Here is a 13,285-nt window from a genome sequence, read left to right as displayed (position 1 = left end):
GGTGTTGATAGGAGACTCCCCTGCTCCTCCTCAGAGTGCTAGGGGATCATTAATATTGCCTAAACAGACACAGAACCCTTGGTTTTTAACATCTCATCTGAAAAACAGCATCTCTGCTACCACAGCACTCCCCCAGTCCTGGAGCAGAGGTTGAACCCACAACCTCGAAACTCACTGGGGAGGAAGGGAGGAGGAAAAATCTGAACTAAAGTCAGGCCACTCATACACCTCCTATCAACAGCTGAAGGCTGCAGTCATTGCAAGAGACCTGGAAGCAGGTCACCCAATTGCATTTTCAGCTGTAGTGTCTAGCTTGAAGAAAAACAAGGGAACAAATTAGAAGGAAATCTACCCATCAAAAGTTTTTATAAAAAGCACTAGAGCAAATGTACTCACCCCAGCTTAAAGCTGTACACCTAATACAGTATCAAACTGCTTTGGTGGTTACAGAAACTGATAGAACAAACTAATTAGCTTTGCTGAAAAAGGGGAAACTCTGCAAGTGTCTATTATGCCCAAGGGCACAATTTTGCTAGCTGTGAAGAAAGTAAACGTTGATTCCAAAGCATTACATGTGTAATTTACTGTACCTGCTTGTTTCTTCCAGGCAATGGGGAAACCAGCTGGAAAAGTGCCACCCTTCCTGAAGCTGTCCCAACAGCAACAAGGTCATCAAAGCAGGCCAACAATTTCACCACTCTAATAATCTCAGTTTTACCCTTAATTAAAAAAAAGAATGCATTTAACAAGAAACTAGATCACAAGTTTTATGAAACATATACAAGCCTGCACAATTAAATTTATTTTGAAGATACATTCAAGGTATATTCGGATACATCCATGAAAACACCAGAATCTCAGAAGAGCAGGTCTGACTAATCATTGACATTCTTCTCACACCTTTGGCAAATGATAAAATATTACTAACAATAAAGAATTGAGAAAAATCCTTTTATTGCCAAATGTTACTGAGGTCGACTGCAGTACGCTAACTACTGGTCCTAATTAACTAACATATCAGAGAATGGAAACTGAACATAGGAATTTAGGGGTCCAGGTGCAAAACTAACTCAAGGCTAGGTCACTGATGCTAAAAAAAAACCAGAAAGTTGGCCTTCTGACAAGGGAAGATTGCATAAATTCAGCTTGAATTCCCTTGAGTGTAGCAGATTTAGGGGTGCTTAAAATGTTAAAAGGATTAGATCAGGTAGATGCAGCAAAACTATTTACTCTAGTAGGGGAATCAAGAACAAGGGGACATAATCTTAAAATTAGAGCAAAGTAATTCCGGAGCGAAACCAGGAATCACTTTTTCACACAAAAGGACAATAGAAATGTGGAACTCTCTTCCCCCAAAAGGCTGTAGATGCTAGGACAATTGGAGCTTTCAAGATGGAGATAGATCGATTTTTGCTAGGCAAGGGTATTGAGGGATGGAGTCATGGTGCAGATTAGCCATGATCTAATTGAATGGCCTACTCCTGATCCTAATGTCCCGTAGAGGACTAATCAGACATAATTTGGAGTATTGTGTTCAGTTTTGGGTACCCTGTTTTAGGAAGGATGTGCTGGCTGTGGATGGAGTCCAGTAACAATTCGCCAGAATACCAGAAATGAAGGGACTTGCTGATGATAAAAGAGTGGGTTAACTTGGGTTACATTCCCTAAAGATGAGGGTGTAAGGATGATCTGATAAAGGTATTTAAAATAATGAAGGGACTCTTTCCACTAGTAGGGGAAATACAGAAGGGAACAATCAGAATTAAGTCAGTTAAAAGCAGATACAGCAAAGCCAGTTAAAAGCAGATCTTCATAATTAATGGTTGAGAGAATGTAGAATGCGAGCTTGCAGAACAGAGTGAGTCTTAAATATAATGCACCACACAGACAGGTTGTAAAGTAGCTTGAGTACTTAATAAAAATTGATTTGTGAATTTTGTGCTCATTGAAGTGAAGAATGGAGTACTTTCCATTTTGGGATCCCAATGTCGGCATCAAGCTCTCCAAGGTAGGTGTAGCAAAGTTAGGATAAAAACGGTCTTTACTCTACCCCAATGTCCCTAAACAGTAGTCCTAACTTCTGCACAGTATCTCTATTTTACTGTGAGGCAATTTTCCAGTTCCAACACCAGCCATCCTGTGATCTTTAAGTAAAATTGCTAATTTAGTTGCTATTAGTACTGAATTAGGGGGGGGGGGGGTTGTTATTTGAGCCCATGCCAGTTACAAATTGCATTGAAACTGCCCAAATTAATTGCATGAAAAGTCTTAATAGCGGGATACACTGCATCACTCCTAGAGATGAAAAGCTAATATCTAACCCACTGCATCACCTGGTCCCGAGCAATAGTTTTATTCACACAACTACAGCAACTGGCTAATGCTCAAACGTACCTCCAAATTATATTTCGTCATCTTGTTCAGCCGTCTGCAGTAGAGATAAAGCATACCAATATTACTGCCCACTGCAATGTAGTCTTTATTGGCATCAAGTGCCGTGAGATGCACGAATACATTTCGAAATCCTTTTTGTACTTTTGCTGGGATAGCATTAAGTAGATAATATAAAGGACTGAACTCCTTAAAAGTTGTGAAGCGCACATCTAATGCCATGGCAATCAATAAGACACTGTTTATAAGGAAAAAAAAAAAAAAAAAATGAAAATGTAATTAGAAATACAGTACTCATTAACACCAGGTAAACAGACTTCACAGTGTAATCCACTTACACCAGACAAGTTTATATTGGTTAGTCAAGGTTCAGACAAGGGTATTGTTGACAGTCAGTTAATTCAGACAAATATCACAAGTCCAAACTCAGGAATTAAAGTTCAAAAGTAAATTAATTGCTAATAATGGATGGATGTTAACTTCACTTCAATTAGCTGTTGCAAGTAGTTAATTTACTATGGAACATTTTGGGACTGGCACACCAGAATTAAAAGTGGGATCTGATAAAGCTCAACAGGACTATTGGCTGTAGCTATAATGTGGGCTGGATTTTATCAGTGGTGTCGGGTTGGTGGCGGGATAGCTGTTTGCCAGGTTCCGATCCCACTCCTGGCTGCAGCCACTCTGTCAACGGGATCTTTCCTTGATTGGCCCGCCCTGTGGGCTTCCCAGCCAATTAACAGGAAGTGGGTCTGATGACATAATTTGATGACGCGTCATCAGCCGGTTTCCTTAAAGGGACCACGGCCACATTGAGTTTGACAGTTGTTCTGTCAGTGTTTGACAGCATTGAGGTACTGCAAACACTGAGGGAGTCACAGCACGCAGGGAGGTTCTCTTCCCTTCCAAGGGTGGAAGAGACCTCCCCAGGACACAAACGCAGCCTGGTTGCACATTGCGCAGGAGGGCAAAAGCAGGGATGTCATCAGGGGTCCCTGGCTGCAGTGGCACCAACCTTTCAATGATCTCAGTGGATCACAAAACGTTACTGCAAAGCCACACAAACTCATCCTGCTGTGCCACTCAACACATCCCCATCACTCTGCCCTCCCTACCCTTCTGCACATCCTTACTCACACCAACTTACCTTGCACCTCCACCCATCCCTCTCTATCTACATTATCAGTTCCCCATCTCACTAGCCACCCCTCACACTCACCCTCATCCTACTGCAAGCATATCAACTAACAACACACAAGGGTAGGCACTTGAAAGGTTTAGCCAATGTCCATGTGAAGTTTCTGGTAATGTGTTGTCATGCAGTTAAATCTATATTTTCAACACTGCCCCTTATTGGACAGATCCGTGCACACATTGAGAAGTGTCTTACTGAGTCCCAGTGAATGTTGAGACATAACACCCCAGCCCACCCCCCCTCCCCATCTATAGTGATGAGTGTGCATGGAATGGCTTGGACATTAAAGGGATGCTTCACAGTGCTGGTGTCAACCTGGTGCATCATGTGGCAGCCAGGGTTTACAGCGTCAAGTGAAGTAAATCTGGCCATGGTGATGCCATCACTGGCCTCCCGGGCAGCAATGTTGTCAGGGGCTGGTGCCCTGTGTCCTGCGCAGCATCAGGTGATGGCGGAGAAGGTTGGTGATGTTGTTGATGCTGCTGGTGTGCCTGGTGATGTTGATGTTGGGGCTGAGCGTGGAAGGAATCAGAGGAGCAAGGTGAGATAGTTTCTAGGGAACCGATGTTGCTGCAATAGATGCCAGCTGAAGGTGAGATGACAGAAGCGATGTCAATGGTGAGAGAGGTTGTTCCAATGAGGTGGCACTGGACATACTTGCAAGCTAAAGAAATCTCTATGTATTACAAATGCAGTATCCAACAGTTTCTGAGGTCTGAAACTGACCATCTGCAACATGGCATCCTTTACACCACTTCTGCAGCTGTCAGCTTATCAGATACATCAGAGCTGCCGTGTTCTCCGAGCAGCAGGTAACCCGTGGGGGAGCATGTAAAATTGTAAGGAAGCCTCAAAATACCATTAAATTGGCTCTTAACAAGCCATTTAATGAGCTCAATTGTCTCCCCCGCCGTTTGGTGTTGGGTCAGTTCTCCGCTGACAGACCAGACACCTGGGAGACTCGCGTGGAGGTGGGTTGACAGCGGGTAGGAAACCCGCTGTTAATTTTTGCTATTTTGACAGCAGACCCGCCTCCAAACCCGAGCGCCAGCAAAATCCAGCCCCATGATACAACTGCAACTGAAATCTGGCATGCTAGTATAGGGAAACCTGTACCAGCAAGAAAATATAAGTCATTAATAGGCATATCATGCAGCCATGTATAATAGACAAAACATTAACTGAATGGTTAGTTTATTAGAAGCAGCTTGTACTGTAAGCAAATATACACAACAGGTATGCCAACATCACAAAGCCACCAGGAGATAAACATCTACAGTAAAACACTGGAAAAGGTTACAGATGGGTCAACACAAGGGTGTAAGTATCTTGAAATTTGAAGGCAATTTTGTTTTAAAAAAATATTTAATCTCGAGGTGCCAGCTCCTAAACATGCTGTTCACATGGATCATCCCACTGTCCCCATGGAAGAGAGCAGGCTAGACACAGGATTAGGATCATTTTCCCACATTCTTATTCAGGCTGGAAACAGCAACACTGCACAAGGTAAACAACAGACCACTGCCCCCTAGCCTGTCTGTAATGATGAAGTACTTGTACACCAAGCCACTGCTTAAAATGCAAACCATAATGAGCAAAGCCCATGGTTAGGGTAGCCTATCACAGGAATAGTCTGGAGCCAGAGCTCCAACTGCTCCCATAGCTGAGCAGCAGACTGTTACATCCCTTTTTATATTACAGGCCTTTTTCTACTTCATATGCTGGAATTCCTGGTGCTTTGAAACGCATCCCATTTAGACTGCAGGACAAATTGTAAAGCACTAGTAACAAATAACTATCCAAGCACTCTTTTGTACATGTGCAGATGTTTGAAAGCTACAAATCACGACTTAACATTTTTGACTGCAAATCTTCACTGATAGCTGTAGCAGATACGCCCACAAATTACACTCTGCACGGAATTAGGCAGCAGCTGGGGAACTGGAACTGCCTTGACACCCTTGGGCTCAAATAAATGTCACGCCGTTAAGATACCCACTTCTAATTGTTACTCACTTCTAATTGTTACTCACTTCTAACTGTTACTCACTGATCCAGTTTGAAAGGGTGTATGTGGATATGACGCAAGGACAGGATCTGCTCCTCTGTGATAATCTTCAGTTGAATAACCTGCCAACACTCAACAGTCCATGCTCACATGTGGCCACTTGGGTGTGGTACCAGAGGGCTGCCACTGCCTAGGAAGAGTCAGTGTGTTCTGAACACGCAGACGTAACATTTGGCTGGGTCTGAAAGCAATAGGATTCCAATGACCACGCCTGTGCAAATTTTCTTTCAGATTTGATTAGCATTGCTGGAACCCTACTTTTTGTAATTTTTTTAAATTTTTTTTTTACAATGAATTAGTTTTTTTTTAAACTTAAGGCATTAAATGGTTTGGGTCCATCGATTTAATTGGTGCGATAAATGAGTTGTTAGCTTTTTTTAAAAAAAAGGCAGGTCCTTATTCTAAAAGGTTTGAATTTAATGAAAATATATGCTGTAAGGCAGGATATTTTTGAAAAGCATTTTCAAAAGAATAAGCTTAATGAAAAATGTATGTAGCTTTAAGTTTCTACCAGGCCACCCATGACCTGTGGAATGAATGTAAAACATTTCAATGGTGTAATATTTGCAAAGAAGGATACAAAATCTGTGAAAGTAAAGACAAACATGAATATCTCCTGATTTACACCATTTAATAAAGACTTGTTATAAGAATATAATTTAAAATTTCTTTTATGTTTTGGTAGTTTTGATTGGGTATAGGGACAGCATTGCAGGAAGAATACCATAGCATTGCATTTATCCAGATCGTGTGCATGAAGGAAATGGTCTTATGGTTAAAGATAAGCGTTAAGCAAAAATGATAGCTATAGTTGTGAAGGAAGGAAATCGTAAATGTGCAACACTGGACTGAAGTGACTCATAAGGGACTGCTAGCAACTGTCTCGCATCACATGCCCATATACAGAATTAAAATAATCTTAGGAAACACCTGTTGTTTAGGATTTTTGCCATCAGCATGGAGATCCCACAGGATAAAAATAGTGAAACTGCACTCAGACTGGTACTGCTCTGTTGTCCCTTGATCACACACTTCAGTGTACTTTGAAAATGTATTGTCAGAATAGCCTGTGTGATTAGGCATTTTGGTACATAGCTATTCTGCCCCAAGACATCATGGATAGGAAATGATACCCACCATACATGATCTTCAATTTATACCATTGGGGGTGGGGGAAAAATAAAGTTGGGACAGGGACGAGTGCCCTACCCATATTATCAACTCTCAGGCTAACCTCTAGAAGCAGTTTTAAAACTGAATATCAAAAAAGACAATTGAGACACACCAAAGATATCTCATGTATTTGCCAATTTAGTAAAATACAATTTTTCCTAACAAGAATTTTAAACTATAGTGAAAGATTAATGAATTTACCATTACTGTACATATTTTACTGTACTGTGAAGCACTTCATGAAAAAACATTATTGCATTAAGTTTAAGGAGGAGAAAGATGAAGGGAACTTCAAATAGTGCATCAGTATCTTTAAAACTTAAACTCCAGCACCAAAGGATATTCATTTTTCAACAAAACAAAAAAATAAATATAGAACTGCAGGCTTTAGACTATGAACCTGAAAGAGTTGCATCAGCATGGATAGTAGATAGATTACCTGCTTTCCCCATGGGTAAGTGGGTTTATACAGTGAGCAGATCAATCATGTAGACCACAAAGGTCCCAGGTTTCATTTCCCGTATGATTAATTAGCTGACTTAATTGAGGAATCAATGTGGGTGTTAAAATTGGCCTTGGGAGGAGAGAATTGGCCAGAGCTTTTGCTCCTGTTGTCTATCCAGTGATTCCAGCTCGATTTTAACTCCCAGCAGGAATGCGGTAAGGCGAGCGGTTGTCCATCCGGGAGCAGTTACAGGGAGGCTCGGCCAGGCCTCATCAACAAGTCGCTTGCTGACTTCCCAACCATAACGGACGGTGGGAAGTGGCTACCCGGCTGTTAAAATCAGGCCGCAGAAGGCTTACCTTGCTGGGCCCTTTCTGGCACTGGCTGTTGTTCCCAGCAAGTTTGGCCTGGTGGACAAGCCTCCACCACTCAGGCCTCAGTTTAAAATAGCAGATCTGTATATTTAGAGAGGACCTGGCTTGGGATGGGTGTCCTTGCCACCTGCAATTTTAGCCAAATTGGGGCAGGAAAGGAGTGGGAACGTCCCCCGCTACATTTTAACTGCCACCCCCCACCCACCCCACTTGGTTTTCGCCAGGTAGTGAGAGTTAAAAATGAGGCCAGAGCGGTGGTTAAAAATCGACCACATATGTTAACATCTGGTGTGGAAAGGATGGGACTTCATAAAATCATAGAATGATAGGCCATTCAGCCCATCGTGCCAGTACTCTGAAAGAGTTAGCCAATCAGTCCCACTCCCCATAGCCCTGCAAATGTTCCCCCTTCAAGTATTTAACCGATTCCCTTTTGAAAGTTATTATTGAATCTGCTTCCACCACCCATTAAGGCAGTGCATTCCAGAGCACAACTCCTTGCATTAATTTTGTTTTCCTCATGTCGCTTCTGCCACTAGAAACAGCTTCGCCTCATTTGCTGTATCAAAGCCCTTCATGATTTTGAACACCTCTATCAAATCTCCTCATAACCTTCCCTGCTGTAAGGAGAACCACCCTAACTTCTCCAGTCTCTCCACATAACTGAAGTCTTTCATCCCTGGTATCATTCTAGTAAATCTCCTCTGCACCCTCTCTATGGACTGGACAGCCTTCTTAAAGCGTGGTGCCTAAAATTGAGCACAATACTCCAGCTGGGGCCTAACTAGTGTTTTATAAAGATTTAGCATAACTTTCTTGCTTTTGTACTCTATTTATGAAGCCAAGGATACAGTATACCTTTTTAACAGCGTTCTCAACTTGTCCTGCCACCTTCAAAGACCGTTGTATGTACACCCCCAGATTTCTCTGTTCCTGCATCCCCTTTAAAATTGTACCATTTAGTTTATATTGCTTCTCCTCATTCTTCCTAACAAAATGAATCACTTCACACTTCTTGGCGTTAAATTTTATCGCCATGTGTTCGCCCGTTCCACCAGTCTGTTTATGTCCTTCTGGAGTCTGTTACTATCCTCCTCACTGTTTACAACATTTCCGGGTTTCAAGGGATTTGCAAACTTTGAAATTATGCCCTGTATACCCAAGTCCAGGTCATTAATATACATCAAAAAGAGCAGTGGTCCCAACAGCGACCCCTGGGGGACTCCACTGTAAACTTCCCTCCAGTCTGATAAACAAACGTTCACCACTACTCTCTGCTTTCTGTCCCTTAGCCAATTTTGTATTCATGCTGCCACTGCCCCTTTAATCCCATGGGCTTCAATTTTGTTAACATGTCTATTATGTGGTACTTCATCAAACACCATATACACATCAAGATCAACCCTCTCCGTTACTTCATCAAAGAACTCTCAATCAAGTTATTCAAACACGATTTGCCTTTAACAAATCCATGCTGGCTTTCATTTATTAATCCATATTTTTCCAAGTGGCAATTAATTTTGTCCCGGATTATTGTCTCAAAGTACCCCACACCAACGCAAGCTTGACTGGCCTGTGTTTCTGGGTTTATCCTTCTCCCCTTTTTTGAACAGGGTGTAACATTTGCAATCCTCCAGTCCCCTGGCACCACTCCCCATAGCCTGCCAGCACTCTGTCATGGTTCACACGTTAAAAATGATCACCTCTGAGATACTGCAAGGCACCAAGTACCTGTGGGATCATCAGAAGGGGAAGGGAGGAAATCAGCTAAGTGCATGTCGACTTTCATTAGTTTTATACAAGAATAATATTTTTAATGAAGCAGTCCTACATATACAAAAGCACAGCACAATGTCAGCTTTACAAAACAGCAACCTCTGTAAATCAAGGATCTGTTAACCACAACCCAATGTGACACCATACATCATATAAACAACTGGTGATCTGGAAACTTTTTTCACTGAAAAGTACATTTATTCTTGTTCAAACCAAGTCATGTCCCAAAGCCCTGCATCACCATCCCTGGGTACGTCCTGTCCCACCGGCAGGACAGACCCACCAGGGGTGGCGGCAGAGTGGTATACAGTCGGGAAGGAGTGGCCCTGGGAATCCTCAACATTGACTCCAGACCCCATGAAGTCTCATGGCTTCAGGTCAAGCATGGGCAAGGAAACCTCCTGCCGATTCCCACCTACCGCCCTCCCTCAGCTGATGAATCAGTACTCCTCTATGTGGAACACTACTTGGAAGAAGCACTGAGAGTAGCAAGGGCACAGATGTACTCTGGGTGGGGGACTTCAATGTCCATCACCAAGAGTGGCTCGGTAGCACCACTACTGACCGAGCTGGCCGAGTCCTGAAGGACATATCTGCCAGTCTGGGCCTACGACAGGTGGAGAGGGGAAAAACCTACTTGACCTCATCCTCACCAATCTACCTGTCACATATACATCTGTCCACGACAGCATTGGTAGCAGTGACCATCGCACAGTCATTGTGGAGACGAAGTCCCATCTTCACACTGAGGACACCCTCGATCGTGTTGTGTGGCACTACCACTAAATGGGACAGATTCAGAACAGATCTAGCCGCTCAAAACTGAGCATCCATGAGGCACTGTGGACCATCAGCAGCAGCAGAATTGTATTCCACCACAATCTGCAACCTCATGGCCTGGCATATCCCTCACTCTATCATTACTATCAAGCCAGGGGACCAACCCTGGTTCAATAAGGAGTGTAGAAGAGCATGCCAGGAGCAGCACCAGGCATACCTAAGAATGAGGTGCCAACCTGGGGAAGCTGCAACACAGGACTACATGCATGCTAAAAAGCGGATAAACAACTTGCTATAGACAGGGCTAAGTGATCCCACAATCAATGGCTCAGATCAAAGCTCTGCAGTCCCGCCACATCCAGTCGTGAATGGTGGTGGACCATTAAACAACTAACGGGAGGAGGCATCATGAATATCCCCATCCTCAATGATGGTGGAGCCCAGCACGTGAGTGCAAAAGACAAGGCTGAAGTGTTTGCAACCATCTCCAGCCAGAAGTGCCGAGTGGATGAACCATATCGGCCTTCTCCTGAGGTCCCCACCATCACAGAAGCCAGTCTTCAGCCAATTCGATTCACTCCACGTGATATCAAGAAACGGCTGAGCGCACTGGATACAGCAAAGGCTATGGGTCCCGACAACATCCCGGCTGTTGTGCTGAAGACTTATGCTCCGGAACTAGCCGCGCCTCCAGCCAAGCTGTTTCAGTAAAGCTACAACACTGGCATCTATCCGACAATGTGGAAAACTGCCAGGTATATCCTGTCCACAAAAAGCAGGACAAATCCAATCCGGCCAATTACCCCCCCATCAGTCTACTCTCAATCATCAGCAAAGTGATGGAAGGTGTCGTTGATAGTGCTATCAAGCAGCACTTACTCACCAATAACATGCTCACTGATGCCCAGTTTGGGTTCCGCCAGGATCACTCGGCTCCAGACCTCATTACAGCCTTGGTCCAAACATGGAAAAAGGAGCTGAATTCCAGAGGTGAGGCAAGAGTGACTGCCCTTGACATCAAGGCAGCATTTGACACAGTGTGGCATCAAGGAGCCCTAGTAAAACTGAAGTCAATGGGAATCAGGGGGAAAACTCTCCACTGGCTGGAGTCATACCTAGCACAAAGGAAGATGGTTGTGGTGGTTGGAGGTCAATCATCTCAGCCCCAGGACAGCGCTGCAGGAGTTCCTCAGGGCAGTGTCCTAGGACCAACCATCTTCAGCTGCTTCATCAATGACCTTCCCTCCAACATAATGTCAGAAATGGGGATGTTCGCTGATAACTGCAGTGTTCAGTGCCATTCGCAACTTCTCAGATAATGAAGCAGTCTATGCCCGCATGCAACATGACCTGGATGACATTCAGGCTTGGGCTGATAAGTGGCAGGTAACATTCGCACCACACAAGTGCCAGTCAATGACTATCTCCAACAAGCAAGAGTCTAACCACTGCCCCATGACATTCAACAGCATTACCATCGCCAAATCCCCCACTATCAACATCCTGGGGGTCACCATTGACCAGCCACATAAATACTGTGGCAACAAGAGCAGGTCAGAGGCTAGGTATCCGGCGGCAAGTGTCTCACCTCCTGACTCTCCAAAGCCTTTCCACCATCTACAAGGCCCAAGTAAGGAGTGTGCTGGAATACTCTCCACTTGCCTGGATGAGTGCAGCTCCAACAACACTCAAGAAGCTCGACACCATCCAGGACAAAGCAGCCCGCTTGATTGGCACCCCATCCACCACCTTAAACATTCACTCCCTCCACCACTGGCGTACCGTGGCTGCAGTGTGTACCATCTACAAGATGCACTGCAGCAACTCGCCAAGGCTTCTTTGGCAGCACCCCCCCCCCCCTCAAATCCACGACCTCATCCACCTAGAAGGACAAGGGCAACAGGTGCATGGGAACACCACCACCTCCAAGTTCCCCTCCAAAACACACCATCCTGACTTGGAAATATATCGCCGATCCTTCATCGCCACTGGGTCAAAATCCTGGAACTCCCTCCCTAACAGCACTGTGGGAGTACCTTCACCACATGGACTGCAGCGGTTCAAGGTGGCGGCTCACCACCACCTTCTCGAGGACAATTAGGGATGGGCAATAAATGCTGGCCTTGCCAGCGATGCCCACATCCCATGAATGAATTAAAAAATGAAAATGGTTATGGAGAGACTGTTATTTAGAAGTAACAATATTTAGCAGAATGATTGAACACAATTTCCCTCAACATTATCTATATATAATTTACTAAGGGTGTTACTCAACAGTCTAGATGGGATGTTGACTCTCAATTTAAATGTTTATAGCAGCCGGTCATTGAAATTCATATATTCTGTTTTGTTACTGTTCATTTCTAAATAAAAAGGATTTAATGTTCATCCGCACTATTGCTATATATTAGAAAAAAAATCAGTGTTGACATTTATAACATTATAGTACATGTCACTTTAAATTTTGGTTACTGCAAGCCCATGGTTGAATTGGGGGTTGAATCTACTACTTTGCATTCCAAAACAATACAATACACAATAAGACAAGGTAACCTTAATATGTTGATGTATTTTAATGGCAAAGTCCTTTAGGTTGGTCCCTCCTGACAGACTTTGTTTTCTTTGCTGTGCAAGTGGTCAATTAATTCAAATGCAATTGTACAACTATGTTCCTAAGAATAAATTTAAATATTTACATATGCTGTACAAGATAGGAAGTTTCAGAAAGTACTGAAATTTCTCATATTCCAGGACCAGATCATGATCAGCAAGCAACTCGCTCAGCACCATCTCCTGCTCCAACTCATTCTCTGCAAGAAACTCAAATCTATGGAATGCCTCATCGCTTTCAGTCTTCCTTACCAAAACTGGAGGACAGGTGGGTGGAAGAGAGTACTTTATTTGTGCACAGAACTCAGGAACTGAAAGTTAACAGCTGAATTAAAAGGTAAATACTAAAGTTCTTATTCACTATATATATTAATGATCTAGACAAGGGAACTAGATGTAATATCTCCAAGTTTGCAGACGACACAAAGCTGGGTGGGCGTGTGTGCTGTGAGGAGGATGCCGAGAAACTCCAG

General features: G+C 43.6%; 1 protein-coding gene across 1 annotated transcript in view; it reads right to left on the bottom strand.

Annotated features, from left to right (window-relative positions):
- Positions 1–13,285, bottom strand: part of tecpr2 (tectonin beta-propeller repeat containing 2) — a 125,142-nt gene that overhangs the window by 108,231 nt on the left and 3,626 nt on the right. Inside the window, exons 2-3 of the mRNA XM_086003015.1 lie at positions 2,395–2,629; positions 591–719 (exon numbers count right to left, since the gene is read on the bottom strand). Of these exons, the coding sequence (XP_085859141.1) occupies positions 591–719; positions 2,395–2,613 (348 nt within the window). The 5' untranslated portion in view covers positions 2,614–2,629. The remainder of the gene's footprint in view (positions 1–590; positions 720–2,394; positions 2,630–13,285) is intronic.

This window comes from Somniosus microcephalus, chromosome 12, assembly GCF_052327205.1.
Source record: "Somniosus microcephalus isolate GS21.2 chromosome 12, FLI_Smic_1.0, whole genome shotgun sequence".
NCBI lineage: Eukaryota > Metazoa > Chordata > Chondrichthyes > Squaliformes > Somniosidae > Somniosus > Somniosus microcephalus.
This window is presented reverse-complemented; position numbering and strand designations above follow the sequence as displayed.